At 45.7% G+C, this 17,967-nt stretch overlaps 1 protein-coding gene across 1 annotated transcript in view; it reads right to left on the bottom strand.

Annotated features, from left to right (window-relative positions):
- Positions 1–17,967, bottom strand: part of LOC120920741 (probable ATP-dependent RNA helicase DDX60) — a 271,914-nt gene that overhangs the window by 36,977 nt on the left and 216,970 nt on the right. Inside the window, exon 31 of the mRNA XM_040332991.1 lies at positions 3,832–4,032. Within this exon, the coding sequence (XP_040188925.1) occupies positions 3,832–4,032 (201 nt within the window). The remainder of the gene's footprint in view (positions 1–3,831; positions 4,033–17,967) is intronic.

Below are 17,967 nucleotides of genomic sequence, written 5' to 3' on the forward strand. Positions count from 1 at the left end.
CTACGACGTGCTGAGAAAAATGAAGTTCAATGCTTCTGAGCATGTGTCGACTTGATTCTGATGCATGGATTTTTGACCGATGTCAAATTCCAATCGGAGTAGAATAAAACATGGTCTATATTTAAACTCCGATGGAATTCATGGGAATTTCCGATGGAATTTCTTCGATGGGGCATACACACGGTGGGAATTTCCTATGGAAAAAGTCTGTCTAACTTCCAATCGTGTGTATGCGGCATTAGACGTAGCCTGTTTACAGGAAAAAAGGAGCCAGTAATTAGCTACATTTTAAGGACAATTTTAAATGCAGTGACAATAAATATGCTTGCTGGCCCCATCTTATTAAGGGAGGCACATTTCAATGCACTGTTACTGGCAGGCCTTCCAAGATTCCGCTGATTATTCATTGCAACACTAGGTATATGATATCCTCTTCGTCCTCTTTGCGACGAAACGTTGGGAGGCGGCGCTTTGACGTCACCGCGTTACACGTGCGAGGACCCGGATCTCCGGGCAGACGCTTCCAAACACAGACCGGCCGGCTGTGTGCTATTTTACATGTTACATGCTCGGATTTTACCTGATTGATGTAAGTGCATTACCTTTTTTTATAAATAAATTACCACGCAGTATCACGCTATGAGTTCTCTTTAATCTCTTTTCATACGCTGGAGTATTATATTGGGCTGCCATTAGAGAGGATTACTGTCTATCGTGGTGGTTTAGTGGATGAAAATTTTAACCTGTTCCTTAGTGGAGATTGGATATCGTTCATGCTGTTTATTGACTGATTTCTGGTAAGAGTCAGTGTTACCCGTTGGTGGAGGTCTCTTGTCTACTATTCATCACAACATTTGTGGATTCTTTTGGACACTTTCGGGACATATATTTTCATCAATTATTTGGGACTGTGTTTAAATTTTCTTCAGTTCACCTTGGCTTTGGCTTATTTTTCTTTTATTTATTCACATTATGGACTATTTATACGTTTGAGCTGGTATGAGATTATCAGTTCATTCTTTGTAGATCTGCATTGTATAATCACTGTGTTCACTTCACATTATTATTTATCTTCAATCATTTAGCGCGACTCCTTCCTTTTTTATGTTTAATTGATGTTGTATGACATTTTGAGACGCAGCTGCTACACTTGTACTCACTTTGGTATGCGCAATATTTTTTCTGTTTATGATATATCTGTTAGTTGTGGTATCTGCTTGATACAATGTCAGCAGAATCACTAGATGATTACTAGATCACCTCTATGACCATACACTGTATATAACATTGAGCAAAGTCATTCTACAAGTTTGCAGCAACCTCTCTGCTATAAAAATTCAAGTTATAGAAAAGGTTGCCTCTCCTTGGTTTTAATATCCTCTGTAAGCAGGAATTTTTTTGGATTCTTCGTTTTTTAAACAGGAGAACTCAATTTCGATTTGAATATTAGCCATTTTTATGAGTAGCATCCTCCACTATTTTCATCTGGTGTTGCTGTTGATATAATTTATTATTTGAAAAACATCACACAAACACATACAGTCCCTTTAAGATGCATATTTCAGTTGCAGACTTATTTTTATTTTATTTTACTTGTGTGTTTATTACTGTTTCATGTATGGGGTTATATTGTTTTTAGTTTACATCTTTTTTATGATGACCATTTACTTATAATTTATTTTGGCAAAGTTTTTTCTTTGTAACAGTTTTCTGCTTACACCATTATGTAAGGCTGAAGCCAGGTTTCCAATTGTTCTTACCTGTTTGCAACTGTGTGGATGGGTGTTTCTTTCCACAAATACATGTAAGGCGGATATGCACTCTTGTAGGCCAAGCCTAATGCCGCGTACACACCATCACTTTATGTGATGAAAAAAAATGACGTTTTTAAAAACGTCACTTTAATTGACTGTGTGTGGGGGAAAACGTCGTTTTATGTCTTGTAAAAAACGACCAAAAAAAATTGAAGCATGCTTCAATTTTATGTGTCGTTTTTCAAAAGTGCACTTTTTACTTCACAGAAATTGACCGTGTGTAGCAAAAAACGTCGTTTTGTAAGACGTTTTTTCATCCACGCATGCCCAGAAGCTACTTCAATGGTAAAACGTGGTGAACGTAACCTCACTTTGCAAGAACATTGTGAGAAAAACGATGGTGTGTAGGCAACTTCGTCTTTGAAAATTGAAGTTTCAAAAACGTCATTTTTTACTTCACAGAAAATGTCGGTTTTTTTCATCACATAAAGTGATGGTGTGTACGGGGCATAAGTGCCAATAAAGCATGAAACATGTTAGCGCCCTTGTCAAGCTCCCTCTCAATTCCACAGTTTTATGAATGCTGATATTCAGAGATAGCTTTAGCCCACAATTTGATATTCCCATCTACTTCCTAGAAGACAGACAATGCAGGCCAGGTCATTTTTTTTGCAGACCTAGACCTGCTTAGTGTGGGCTTGGAAAATTACCAAAATGTTACTTTTACTTTCAGTTTAGTAAAGGTTTTTTCTAGGGCTGGGGAAATTAAAGATTAATTCCTCGATTAATCTTTAATTTTTTTGATCGATCAAAATTCTTTTGATCAATCAAAATTCTTGACGTCGCCTGGACAGTGAGACTTACCCTGCTGGATGCAAGAAAACTGCACCCATTGGATTGAGGTACCTTTGCATCTGTGAAGCAGGAGGATGCATCAGGCTCCATCAGGGGAAGGGGGCAAAAATAACCATTGTTTTCCTGTGCTAAGCAGTTTTGTGCAGACAATTCTTTGTGTATCGGCAACATCTGTTCCGTGCGAAAGACTGTTCAGTTCTTCAGGGTATATTGTCAATAAAATGCGATCATGTCTGCTTCCAGAAAATGTAAACACTCTGGTATATCTGCCTGACTGGCTAAAGTGATGCCTACTATAAAGTGACTGACAGTCAATATACTAGATAAGTTTTATAATTAAAGGAGTTGTAAAGGAAAAAAAAATGTTTTGCCTAAAATTAATGTCTGCAAGGTAGACAGACAGAATAGTGTAATGATTCTGTTAAAAAAATAAGTAAATACCTATAGAATTCCTTCATCTATATCACCTCCGGCATTCTAGTTTCTGTTCTCTCATTCACTTCCTAGTTTGCGGTGCTCATTCATGTAAGAACTACATTTCCCAGTATGAATTGCGGCACGCCCAGTAATTTACACCTCCTTGAAGTCTCTAACACGTAGAGAGTGTCTTGCCGAACAGATGTAGTTCCCAGGAGGGGGCGAGTATGTCACTGACCACCGCAGTAAAGCCTCCCTTCACGGTGGTGAGTAACAATCAGACAGCAGGAAGTAAACAGAACAGAGAAGAAATAGAGAAACTTCTGAGCAAAAACGAACAATGAGGAAGTGAAAAGAGGAATGTCTGCAGGTAAAGGATGCTTATTATGAAAAAAAAAAAAAAATTCCTTTACAACCCCTTTAAAGTTAAACTAACTTTCTATGTTTTTCTTAAAGTTTAATAAGAAAAAATTACTTACGTTAGTGCTACAATTTGAATTTAAAACGTATTTGTGTGAACTGTGAAGTTAAGTCATGGATTGTGGAAACTAACTAGTGTCGGGTGATTGTATATAGTGTATACCACATTTACCACTGACTAATGCAGAGTTGCAATGCAAGGAGATCAGTTAAAAGTAGTTGGATCTGTATATGCGTTCTAATTAATCGAAATTAGTCGATTAATCGATTTAAAAAAAATCGATTAATCGAACACGATAATTTTAATCAGTAACAGCCCTAGTTTTTTCCCTTTCTCCATAAAAATGTAAACAGTGTTAAAGCCTAAACAGTGTTAAAAACTTACTTTAGCTTTAGCGTCTTCTTTGTCATCTGCTTTGGCTGCTAGCAGCATTAGTCTTAGTACAAGGGAAATACTCAGAGGAAACTGGCCCCTTAGCTCTGGAACATTGGACTTCATGAGTTTTTTCACTTTTGGCACTGGAATGTTGAAGAAGTATACACTTCCCTCTAGATCCAGTCCTCTTCTTCCAGCACGACCGGCCATCTAAAAAAAATATGGTATCATGTTTTTTTTTAAGTATCGTATCTACTGTATCTCTGCTTTTGTAAAAAAAAAATTATATAATCACAATTACAATTTTAACAATTTCTCTGATAAAGACACCTATTTGTAAAATTATTACCACCTTGTAGCAGTGTATTGCTAGATCTGTGTCTCCATTTCACATAGGCTGCTAGCTTCTCTGATCACCTATGGGAAGTTTATTAACTGTGGCACTCCATATGAAATTTATGGCCTCCTCTGCCCCTGTGGCTTCATATACATTGGTCGGACTTCACGACCAATGAGGACAAGGATGAATGAGCATAAGAGCAATATTTCAACAGAAAAAGACAAATATTTAGTACCAAGACACTTTAAGAAGGTCCACGATAGTAGTATCAATGGCCTCAAAGTAATTGGGATAGAGGACAGTGGAAATTGGACAGTGGAAAAAAGTATCAGATCTTATGTACAAGAGAGGCGTTTTGGATTTTTACCTTGGGGACTATGGCTCTGCAAGGCCTCAACGAGGAAATTGAACTGCATAATGTAGTATGATCTCGGCAGTGTCTATGGAAGTCTATAATGCATGTGTTGTAGCTATGGTTATTTATTTTAGATCATATTTTTTTTTATCCTAACGTCTATTGGTTTAGGGTGTTGGCCCCTCCTCCCGAAACATGAATACCTTTAGGAGCCTGGCCCTAGCACCCAGCCAATTTCACCCATGGCACCAGACCATGTCACCATGGGGGCATTGGGACTTTTAGTATGGTTATAGGTATGGTTAGGAGCAATGTTTTGAGATGGTAGGATAAACGGCTAGAATTATGAATCTTTTTGTAACAATATAATTTTACTTGCATGATTTATTTCAGAATTAGTTGCTAGACCAAAGCGGAGAAATGGGCTCTCTGGAGATTAATGTTTTTTTATGGTTATATCTATTAACAATTAGGTATGACTAATAGTATCATATTTTATGTATACATGGAAGTTCCATTATTGCTCCTTTTACTACATTATATTAATTTAATGCACAGTGGGTGATAACATGTCTATAGAAGAATGCACTACTGTTCTAATACATTTTAATATATTTATGAGTTTGCTATTGTTTGTTTATATGAGATTTTTTTAAATACTGTTTTGCCCCACCAACTGTGCATTTTAGGTTCCATATGTGTATCCATGTGTTAGACACCCAGGAAGGACCCTTTTTGTGGTTCCACGGTTGTAGTATTTATTGCTCATGAATCTGCTTCTTAGCATTCCCCGTGTGGGCCGCTAGAGGGAGAGGTGCGCGCGCATATGTGTATGCTCGTGCACGTAGTAGTGTGGGGCCTGGAAGTGACCGGAGCAATGAGAGCTGTGGGTGGAAGTGATGCATTAGACAACTGGAAGTGGCAGGTGGAACGCAAAACACACCTGCACTTCCTGGTCGCGTCCCCTGCGCGCACAGCATTGGCCGGATGCGAGCACAGAAGCGGAAGTGGCGCAGAGAGTGGCCGGAAGTGGCAGGTGAGATGCAGTAACACCCACACTTCCTGGCTATGGGACGGCGTGCAGGGGAGGGCTGGCAGGGGGGGGTGGAAATCTTCACCCGGGCTGGTGACACTATGCACAGCCACCGGCCGCCACTACCAAATGCTGTTTTTGCAGAGCAGGAATATGCCTGCTGGAGCTCTGTTAACACAGGTCACGGCCGCTGCTCACCTCCCACTGTGCAGCGGTGCCTGTGTCAGCTCAGAGGTAGATGGCTGCAGAGCTGACCTATGTCTTGTCTCACACATAGCTCAGCCTCAGCGCACACCAGCGCTGACATCCCCTTCTCTCTCTGCACAGACACAAGGAGAGATAGAGGTTATCTGCTCCTCCTCCTTCTGAGTCTGCCCTGCCCACACTCCCCGGGCATGTGTGGGACAGGAAGTTTGAACCCAAAAAAGCATCAGACAGCCTGCCTGCGCCTCAGCCTCCATCCTGGTAAGCTCACCCTCTCTAGTCTCTCCTGCCTCCCAGTGTATAAAAAGGGGTGCTCTGTGGACTTTGTTAAAGTGGAGGAGGGCAGGCTTTGGTGAGCAGAGACCCTCTTTACACAATAGTCCAAAGCATGCACCCTTAAATCAAGTTTCCCAGAACACCCCTTACATCAGATCTGATGTATATGGGGTCTGTGCGGACTCTGATGTAAGGGGGGCCTCTGTGCGGACTCTGATGTAAGGGGCCTCTGTGCGGACTCTGATGTAAGGGGGGCCTCTGTGCGGACTCTGATGTAAGGGGGGCCTCTGTGCGGACTCTGATGTAAGGGGGGCCTCTGTGCGGACTCTGATGTAAGGGGGGCCTCTGTGCGGACTCTGATGTAAGGGGGGCCTCTGTGCGGACTCTGATGTAAGGGGAGGCTCTGTGCGGACTCTGATGTAAGGGGAGGCTCTGTGCGGACTCTGATGTAAGGGGAGGCTCTGTGCGGACTCTGATGTAAGGGGAGGCTCTGTGCGGACTCTGATGTAAGGGGAGGCTCTGTGCAGACTCTGATGTAAGGGGAGGCTCTGTGCGGACTCTGATGTAAGGGGAGGCTCTGTGCGGACTCTGATGTAAGGGGGGCCTCTGTGCGGACTCTGATGTAAGGGGGGCCTCTGTGCGGACTCTGATGTAAGGGGAGGCTCTGTGCGGACTCTGATGTAAGGGGAGGCTCTGTGCGGACTCTGATGTAAGGGGGGCCTCTGTGCGGACTCTGATGTAAGGGGGGCCTCTGTGCGGACTCTGATGTAAGGGGGGCCTCTGTGCGGACTCTGATGTAAGGGGGGCCTCTGTGCGGACTCTGATGTAAGGGGGGCCTCTGTGCGGACTCTGATGTAAGGGGGGCCTCTGTGCGGACTCTGATGTAAGGGGAGGCTCTGTGCGGACTCTGATGTAAGGGGAGGCTCTGTGCGGACTCTGATGTAAGGGGAGGCTCTGTGCGGACTCTGATGTAAGGGGAGGCTCTGTGCGGACTCTGATGTAAGGGGAGGCTCTGTGCGGACTCTGATGTAAGGGGAGGCTCTGTGCGGACTCTGATGTAAGGGGAGGCTCTGTGCGGACTCTGATGTAAGGGGAGGCTCTGTGCGGACTCTGATGTAAGGGGAGGCTCTGTGCGGACTCTGATGTAAGGGGAGGCTCTGTGCGGACTCTGATGTAAGGGGAGGCTCTGTGCGGACTCTGATGTAAGGGGAGGCTCTGTGCGGACTCTGATGTAAGGGGAGGCTCTGTGCGGACTCTGATGTAAGGGGAGGCTCTGTGCGGACTCTGATGCTTACATCATAATGTGCAGGGGTCAGGAGTGTGTAATGTACAGGGGTGAGAGTCATGGTAGGGGTCCCATAAGGACCAGAGTGAATGAAGGTGTTCACTGTACACTCTGCTAGAAAGAGGCCCCCTCCAGGTTCCATTATACTTTGTAGTCTCTAATGGAGCCTGGAGGAGACGCTTTCTAACAGACTCTCTGTTGTACTTTGTACGAAATGTGGGGGCGGGTCATGGACAGGGCAGGGGTGGGGCCTGACAGGGGGTCAGTCCGCCCCTGCCGGCAAGTGTACCATAATGCTCTCCCTGTCAGGGATCGCCACACGACAGGAGCTTCCTAGTTCCTGCCCATCATGACATCATTCAGAGGCTGGGATAGAAGAGGAGTGCTGTTGCGATCTGCGGGGAGCGTCCACTACACAGTGTTGCCAACCGTCCATTAATTTACGTACAGCACGTAAATTTAACCCCCTTTTTGGGGTGTCTGTGAAGTCCGTTATGGGCATCGGGTGCCCGTAAAAAAGATGGCCGCAAGCCGACCATGCAACTGCGCATGCGCTGTTACGAAGCCGGCCGGGGCTCGGGAAAGCTCGTATGCGCCGGGCGGCGCATACGCAGTGGGAAAGGGCAATAGCCGCTCCAGGTGGGAACCCAAACGAACATCCACCGTTGCAGACAACTCAGGTGCAGGAAATGCACTTAGCAAAGCAGGAACAAAGCAGGAACAAAGATTGTCTCTGGACAGCCGCACACTGAACAAATGTAGCCTTTATTTAAAAAAGGACAGCACTACAAGTCACAGCAATGTGAAATAAAATAAAACCCAACTGCTGACGTGTTTCGCACTAACACTAGTGCTTGGTCATATGACTAAGCACTAGTGTTAGTGCGAAACGCGTTAGAGGTTGGGTTTTATTTTATTTCACATTGCTGTGACTTGTAGTGCTGTCCAGGAGGTGATGGTGGCAAGAGCTGGCAGGAGGTGATAGTGGCAAGAGCTGGCAGGAGGTGGTGGTGGTGGGGGCAGGAGGTGATGGCGGCAAGAGCTGGGAGGAGGTGGTGATGGCAGGAGCTGGTGGTGGCAGAAGGTGGTGGGTGCAGATGGTTGTAAGGGCAGGAGGTGATGGTGGCAAGAGCTGGCAGGGGGTGATGGTAGGAGCAGTAGCTGGCAGGAGGTGATGGTGGCAAGAGCTGGCAGAGGGTGATGGTAGGGGGAGGAGCTGGCAGGAGGTGATAGTGGCAAGAGCTGGCAGAGGGTGATGGTGGTAGGGGCAGGAGGTGATGGCGGCAAGAGCTGACAGGAGCTGATTGTGGCAGGAGGTGGGGGTGGTGGGTCCAGGTGGTGGTGGGGGAAGGAGGTGATGGTGGCAAGAGCTGGCAGGAGGTAATGGTGGCAGGGGGTGATGGTGGGGGCAGGGGGTGATGGTGGGGGCAGGAGATGATGGTGGCGGAAGGAGGTGATGGTGGCAGCAGGAGGTGATGGTGGCGGCAGGAGGTGATGATGGTGGCAGGAGCTGGCCGGAGGTGATATCGGCAGGAGATGATGGTGGCGGCAGGAGGTGATGGTGGCAAGAGCTGACAGCTGGTGGTGGCAGGAGGTGATTGTGGCAGGATGTGGTGGTGGAGGTGATGGCAGGAGCTGGTGGGTGCAGGGGGTGATAGTAGCAAGAGCTGGCAGGGGGTGATGGTGGCAGGAGCTGATGGGCATAAGAAACCGATGGACTATTATAGTGGAAATAACAGAAATATGTTTTTTTTTACCTTAATATCTACCTTAAATCACATTGCTATTTGCATAGTGTACTTGTTTGTAGCCTAAATACTGAAATATGCACTTAAAACTGTAATTTTGTAATTGTTGTAAAATGTTCGTAAAAATTTGCCTGTGCCAGTAAATTTTGGGTGTTGTGTCAGTAAATTTCAATCTGGTAGGTTGGCAACACTGCCACTACAGTGGGTGAGTGAGCGGCTGCACTGCTTTCATCTTATTGAAGTGGTTTATTAAAACAAAAAAATTGGGGTAGGGGGTTAATCTACAATGATATTTGTTATATGCAGCATGGAGGGGGTTAATGTATTGCTATTGGTCACTAATGCATTTGTGACCAGTGGCAGTTAATTAACCTCTTTGTGCTCCATTAGCAGCAGTGGTGTCAGTGTTAATTAACCCCTTCATGCTGCAGCATAAAGGAGATAATTAGCACTGACACTGGTGCCACTGCCACTAATGCAGCATAAAGGGGTTAATTAATTGCCACTGGTCACAAATGCATTAGTGACCAATAGCAATACATTAACCTCCTCCATGCTGCATATTCCAAATAGCATTGTAGATTAAAGGGGTGTTCCAGGCATTTTTTGTGTTTATTAAAAGTCAGCAGCTACAAAGAGTGTAGCTGCTGACTTTTAATAAACACACACTCACCTGCTCCACGTTCCAGCGACGCGCCGGCTGGGGCTCCGCTCCTCTCCCCCCCTCCCCGGCCGGCATCTTCATCCTAAGTGTGGGCACCCAGCCGTCACAGCTTTACACGGACGGCGCATGCGCTGTTCGTCAATCACGTCAGGTCATCACATATTACCATAAAACACGCCCCCCTTCCCCATTTGAATTACGCGTGCTTACGCTGGCCCCAATTACGCTACGCCGCCTCGACTTACGGAGCAAGTGCTTTGTGAATACTGCACTTGCTCCTGTAATTTGCGGAGGCGTAGCGTAAATACACTACGCTGCGCCACCGTAACTTATAGCGCAGCTACCTGAATCTACCCCACTGTTCTTTCTTTTGTTTTGCTGCTGTGAAGCTATTTAAGTTTAATAAACCTCAGTTTTGATTGAAAAGCCTGTGTCCTGCGATCCAGCTGGTCCCCCAGCGAACCTCCTTGTTGAGATGGTGGAACGATATACAGTGGTGGAGGACCTGCTCAGACCTACCAAGCGCATAGGGCCCAGTCTGCCACGGCCTGGTCGACCAACTGCTGTCCTTCGAAAGGATGTTCCAAGGAGCCCTGGAACAAACACCCCGGAAAGCCAAGAGTCACTCCCTGTACCTCCTCAGCGTTCTGTTCCTGTTCGCAGAGGAGGGGATGTACAATGTTGGTGATGTCATTCCTGGGGTCATACCCGGGCACACTGCCCACTGCAAGAGGAGCCCATGGAATGCAGGGTTCTTCGGAGGGGGTCTTTTTATGCCCATAAAGTATGCACCACACATCTCGACCTGGGTGAGGAACAATTTGAGCGTAAAGTCCAAGTGAACCACCTCCCTGCCCGGGCTTTGTGGATCCAGATGAGCAAAATGCTAATGATTGGGTTAATGGTGATGAAAGTAGTGTTGGTACTATTGAGGATGTCAAGATATGTGGTCCACAGACCTACCAAAACACTAAGGGGGAGGAGCCTTCCCCACTTCAGGTAATGCTGGGGGAAGAGGATGAGGAAGTTGCCTCTACCCCTGCCCTGCCAGATTTGGGTGTTCCCCAGGGGGCATTTGGTACTGCTCAGATGCAGGACCCCACTTTGGCCCGTGCACGGGAACAAGTTGTAGTAGTAAATGGGGTTCCCCAAGAGCCAGGTGGCCACACTTTGCAATATATAATGAATTGCTGTATCGGGTTACCAAGGAGAGAGAAAATGTGGTAGAGCAATTGTTGGTACCCCAACAATATAGAAGAAAAGTTCTGGACCTGGCCCATGACTATGTGTTAGGGGGACACCTGGGAACTGAGAAGGAGGCACGGATCACCGACCGGTTTTACTGGCCAGGTCTGAAAGCAGAGGTAAAGAGATACTGCACCTCTTGTCCCACCTGTCAGTTGACCGCTCCGGTGACTCATTTTCGGAGCCCTTTGGTCCCTCTGCCCATAATTGAGGTCCCGTTCGAAAGGATAGACATGGATATAGTGGGTCCCTTGGTAAAGTCAGCTCGAGGTCACTCCTACATATTGGTGATTCTTGACTATGCCACTCGATATCCTGAGGCGCTACCCCTGCGGAATACCTCCTCAAAGGCCATTGCCCGGGAATTATTCCAGTTGTTTACACGGACTGGTTTCCCCAAGAAAATACTCACAGACCAGGGTACCCCGTTTATGTCAAGGGTTATGGCCGATGTGTGCAAGCTGTTCCGGATTAAACAGCTGTGCACATCGGTCTACCATCCCCAAACGGACGGGTTGGTGGAACGCTTTAATAAGACCCTTAAGTCTATGCTCAAGAAAGTGGTACAAAGGGATGGGAAAGATTGGGACAGCCTGTTACCAGCTCTCCTGTTTGCTATCCGGGAAGTGCCCCAGGCCTCCACGGGTTTTTCGCTCTTTGAGTTGGTATATGGGTGGAGACCTTCGCGGACTTCTTGACTTTGTTAAAGAGGAATGGGAAAGTGAACCTGTTCAGCATAAGAGTGTCCTGGAATATGTCTCCCAAATGCAGGAAAGGATTCAAACCGTGATGCCACTAGTCAAAGAGCATTTACAAAAGGCCCAGGAGGCTCAACGACGGGTCTATAACAGGACTGCTAAAATAAGGCACTTCCAAGTGGGGGATCGAGTAGCGGTGCCAATTCCCACTGTGGAAAGTAAATTCTTAGCCAGATGGCAAGGTCCCTTTGAAGTTGTGGAAAAAGTGGGAGAGGTAAATTATACCAGCCAGGCAAGAGGAAACCGTATCAGATATATCATGTCAAGTTGTTAAAACCTTGGACAGACAGGGAACCGGTGACCTCCCTGGCTAGTGCAAGACTTGAGCCTCAGGTTGGGGTGGAGAGTGTCCAAGTAGCAAATACCCTATCTAAAGTCCGAAGTCAGCAGGCAAAGGAGTTCTTGCAGAGAAATAAAGAAAAGTTTTAAGACTTGCCAGGGCTAACTAGTGTCATAGAACATGATATCACAGAACCTGGAGTCAAAGTTTTTGTCCGGCCCTACCGCATCCCAGAGGCTCAAAGGAAGGCCGTTTCAGAGGAAGTAAAGAAGATGCTAGACCTGGAGATCATTGAGGAATCGCAGAGTGAGTGGTCGAGCCCGATTGTGTTGGTACCAAAGCCCAACGGGACTCTGTGATTCTGCAATGATTTCCGGAAACTTAATGAGGTTTCACGATTTGATGCCTACCCCATGCCCCGGGTAGATGAACTTATTGAGAGGCTAGGTCCAGCCAGGTATATCACAACATTATACCTTACCAAGGGGTATTGGCAAATCCCATTAACTAAGGCTGCTAGAGAGAAAACTGCTTTTTCTACCCCAGAGGGGAGTTTTCAGACAAACGAATGCCTTTTGGACTGCAAACTGCTCCAGCCACATTCCAGCGAGCAATGAATAGGATTTTACGACCTCATCGGGAGTATGCCTCAGTGTACTTGGACAACATATTCGTTTTTAGCAGAGACTGGGAATCACACTTGCCCAAAGTCCAGGCAGTACTGGACTCTCTCTGGAAGGAGGGGTTTACAATAAACCCTGAAAAATGTGCTTTGGGAATGGAGGAAGTGAAATACCTGGGCTATATCGTGAGTAGAGGGGTGGTGAAACCTCAGGTCAGCAAGGTAGAGGCTATAAAGAATTGGCCCCGCCCCCTCACAAAACAGCAGGTACGTGCATTCCTGGGCATGGTGGGATATTACAGGAGATTCGTACCCAACTTTGCCACATTGGCGGCTCCATTGACCGATCTGACTAAGGGTCGGAAATCGGTCATGGTGGAGTGGAATGCAGACGCTGAGAAGGCTTTTTTGGAGCTCAAGTCAGCACTCTGCCAACACCCTGTCCTGATAGCACCCAATTTTTCAAGAGAGTTTATTGTCCAAACTAATTCCGATGTAGGATTGGGAGCTGTGTTGTCACAGGTTGTTCATGATGAGGAGCACCCAGTAGTCTTTCTCAGTAGGAAGTTGACACCAGCGGAGAAAAACTACGCTATAATTGAAAGAGAGTGTTTGGCTATTAACCTCTTGACCACCGCCCCATGTCAAAAAGACGTCCTCTTTTTAAAGTTGAATATCTCGATAACGGCAGCAGCTGCTGCCACAACCGAGATATTCATCTTTTCAGGGGGCGGTGGTGTACACGATAACGGCGGTCTCCGCGGCGGATTCGCCGCGAGATCGCCGTTATCGGTGGCGGGAGAGGGGCCCCCCCACTCCCGCCGCTCTCCCGCGCCCTCCGCCGCTTACCGGAGCCGTCGGTAGCGGCGGAGGGGATCGGATGTGTCCGGCAGCTGAGCGGGGACGGGACTGAAGGAGAAATCTCCTTCACCCGTCCTCATAGCTCTGCTGGGCGGAATTGACGTCAAAACGTCAGTCCCGCCCAGCCTCTTAAAGAAACATTTTTTTTTTTGTCATTTGAAAAAATGACATTTTTTTTTTTAATTTTTTTTTTTGCATTTAAGTCTAATTATGAGATCTGAGGTCTTTTTGACCCCAGATCTCATATTTAAGAGGACCTGTGATGCTTTTTTCTATTACAAGGGATGTTTACATTCATTGTAATAGGAATAAAAGTGATCAATTTTTTTTTTTTTTTTTCAGTGTAAAAAATTATAAAACTAAATAAAAATAAATAAGAAAACCAAAAAAAATTTTTTTAAAGCGCCCCGTCCCGACGAGCTCGCGCGCAGAAGCAAACGCATACGCGAGTAGCGCCCGCATATGAAAACGGTATTCAAACCACACAAGTGAGGTATCGCCGCGATCGTTAGAGTGAGAGCAATAATTCTAGCCCTATACCTACTCTGCAACTCAAAAAATGCAACCTGTAGAATTTTTTAAACGTCGCCTATCGAGATTTTTAAGGGTAAAAGTTTGACGCCATGCCACGAGCGGGCGAAATTTTTAAGCGTGACATGTTGGGTATCATTTTACTCGGCGTAACATTATCTTTCACAATATATAAAAAAATTGGGCAAAATGTATTGTTGTCTTATTTTTTAATTCAAAAAAGTGATTTTTATCCAAAAAAAGTGCGCTTGTAAGACCGCTGCGCAAATACGGTGTGACAAAAAGTATTGCAATGACTGCCATTTTATTCCCTAGGATGTCTGCTAAAAAAAAATATATAATGTTTGGGGGTTCTGATTAATTTTCTAGCAAAAAAATTGTGATTTTCACATGAAGGAGAGAAGTGCCAGAATTTACCTGGTGGGCAAGTGGTTAAGTGGGCTCTGGAGTCCCTCAGATATTAACTCTTGGAGAGGAAGTTTAGGTTGATTTCTGATCATGCCCCTTTAACGTGGATGAGGCAAGGTAAAGGGACTAATGCCAGGATTACCCGTTGGTTCCTGACGCTCCAGGAATTTAAATTTGTAGTGGAGCATAGGCCCGGGAGACTGCATCAAAACGCAGATGCCCTCTCCCGAATCCATTGTTTGAGCTCCACTGTTGCCTCCACCTCCTTGGCGTTGGGGCACAGGGGGGGGGGGATATGTACAGGACGCCGTGGCTGGGTCCTGGAAGGACGTTATATTTCCCCTCTTTTTGGACTGTGGTCCATTTAAGGGAACAGAAAGGGTTAACACACCTGTCTAAGGAAGTGGCATAAAGCCAGACAGGAAGTGGTAGGAGGGTGAAGGAGTGTAGTGGAGACTGGGATGGTGAATGGACAAGGAAAAGCTGTGAAAAGCTGTGAAAGCACTTGGCAGTGTCCTGCCTGGAAGCCTGCTATCTGATGAACTTACCTGCAGCCCAAAGTAAGGACTATTTAACTGTGATAGCAGTTCTGTGCTCTACAAATCGGTGAGACTGTTATTTCTTTTGTTTGGCTGCTGTGAAGCTATTTAAGTTTAATAAACCTCAGTTTTGATTAAAAAGCCTGTGTCCTGCGATCCAGCTGGTCCCCCGAACTTTACAATATATATATATATATATATATATATATATATATATATATATATATATATATATATATATATATATATATATATTTTATTCTTCCAATTATCTACTGAATAATTGTGACGCACTGGCTGGGGTTAACTTATGCAGATGTGCGTGACCTATCTGGGTAGGTGTCAACCGGGGTGTTGTTACATGGATACATATAGGGACAATTAGGAGAGACAAGCCATTGACCCTCTAGGCTCTGAGGAAACCATCTGATCCCCTCAACATCAGGTCCGGTCTGCAGGTGTCAAGGGACGCAGTCCAATCAATTGACAAGCCTGGTTTCTTGCTCGTTTGTGAGTATATATATTGCTTTTATGTTTGTAATAAAATATTTTACCACTGGTAATGCACAAGGCCCTCCTTTTTTACTTGTTTTTAGTTCCAAAGTACACCCATTGTTCTATAGAGGGCTGCAAGACTATAGGCTTTGCCTAAATCCAAAGAGTGGATCACACCACCCGTGTATAGCTAAAACACCCAAGCGCAGAAGATTGTTATTGTTTTGTCACCTATGGGCATCACCTGCTCTACTATGGTTTTACATCTTTTTTTCTCCTATCACTTTCTGGGTCGCCTCCCAGTTTGTCTCTCTAGATATATACACACACATGTGCTCAGTGCAGGTCACACTGCCTGAGCAACTTCACAGTTCTCTAAGCTTCTGTTCCCTTTCTATTACATGTATTCTGTAACTGACTTTCCATGTACCGACCTTGACTTTGTCTACTGTTTGTGCTTGCCTGCTGCCTGCCCTGACCTTGGCTTGTTTCCTGGAATCCCTTCTGTCCCCTGTCATTGTACTCTGCACACGTAAGTGTCTCTGCAGCCTCAACTGGGCATACCTGGGGGCCACAACCTGGTCCCAGCTTGATGCAAGGCCATCCCCACCATCAGGGGCCCTGATGAAGAAGCAGGCTGGGGCTTAGACTCCACACCCTGAGTTGGTAAGGCAATATACAAGGATTCACTACCACTTAGCCTGGACTGTGCTTGGCAAGACTTCCTAGAGCAGTCCCAGCACACCTAGGCCCGGATTCAGATACATTGGAGTATCTATCGGCGGGGCGTAACGTATCTCAGATACGTTACGCCACCGTAAATTAGGGCGCAAGTTCTGTATTCAGAAAGAACTTGTGCCCTAAGTTACGGCGTCGTAACGTTCGAGGTCTGGCGTAAGCCCGCCTAATTCAAATCTGGATGATGTGGGCGTGTTTTATTAAAATTTCATGTGACCCCGCGTATTTTAAGTTTTTTACGAACGGCACATGCGCCGTTCGTGAAAGAATCCCAGTGCGCATGCTCGAAATTACGCCTCAAATCATCACTGCTTTAGACGTGAACGTAACTTACGTACAGCCCTATTCGCAAACGACTTACGCAAACAACGTAAAATTTTCAAAATTCAACGAGGGAACGACGTCCATACTTAACATAGGATACCCCTCATATAGCAGGGGTCACTTTATGCCGGAAAAAGCCTAACGTAAACGACGTAAAAAAATGCGCCGGGCGGACGTACATTTCTGAATCGGCGTATCTACCTAATTTGCATATTCGATGCGGAAATCTACGGAAGCGCCACCTAACGGCCAGCTTAAATATGCAGCCTAAGATACGACGGTGTAACAGCCTTACGCCAGCCGTATCTTAGTAAAATTCTGGCGTATCTTGCTTTCTGAATACAGAAAGAAGGTACGCCGGCGCTTCGTAGCACTTACGCGGCGTATCAATAGATACGCCGGCGTAAAGGCTATCTGAATCCGGGCCCTAGTGTCTATGAGCTTGTACATTTCACAAAACAGGCATGGACATCTTAGATCTTTGCCTATTACTTTTTTATGCATAAGAATCTTGGCAAATCTCCAGCAGGTGTTAGGACTCCAGCCACCAGGGATCTTAGGCTAGTAAGATTCCTAGTGGCTAGAGACATAATTCACCTTGCTGGCTGTACATTCCTTTCATTGAGGCCGGGTCCACATATGTGAGGCCGTAGGTTTGTGCCTGGGGTCTGATGCGTGTCTGTTTACCCGTTCAAGTTTCGAATCAGGTCCACATTTTTGTTTTTTCAATCTGGTCTGCCGTCAGCCCCGGATATGTGTGAACTGGCTCTATTAGGAGCCGGCCACACTTACATATGTGTGTGAACCTAGCCTGATAGTTAATTATGTCCAGCTACCAGACATCTACTATTTCATTGCTGTCAGATCCCTGATGGAAGCACATGATTAACCATTTCTAGCAGTGTCCTGGTGGAAATGCACGATTAACCATTTTATTTAGCCATTGACGGGTTAATCCTGCATTTCCACCAGGGATCTGCTAGCAATGAAACAGTTAATAATCATGACTTCCAACACATGAATCTTCTAGCAAAGAAAGGGTTAATCATGCACTTTCAACTCATCTGCCAGCAATAAAAGGGTGAATGTCCAGTCATCAGTGATCATCTTTTAGGAATGAAAGGATTAATCATGGACACTGTCATGTCGGGACATGTGGGATCAGATTTTAACAGTGCTGCAGACATGTGTTTGTTTTTTTGCTATAGCAACCAGGAGTGTGTGCACGGTAGTAAAGCGGACTGTCGGCTTTAATGTTTAAGTGATACAATTGCCTATCACTTCCACCACCGCCACAATGTCCACTCAGCCTCCCACCTATACACAGACCAGGAAGTGACGTGTACTTCCTGGACTGAAGCTGTAATTTTCCAGGATCAGTGCCCAGGGGAAGCAGCTGATTGAACATATTTTATTTTTACAGATTATCTCATTTATAT

The sequence above is a fragment of the Rana temporaria genome, chromosome 1 (assembly GCF_905171775.1).
Source record: "Rana temporaria chromosome 1, aRanTem1.1, whole genome shotgun sequence".
NCBI classification, from domain to species: domain Eukaryota; kingdom Metazoa; phylum Chordata; class Amphibia; order Anura; family Ranidae; genus Rana; species Rana temporaria.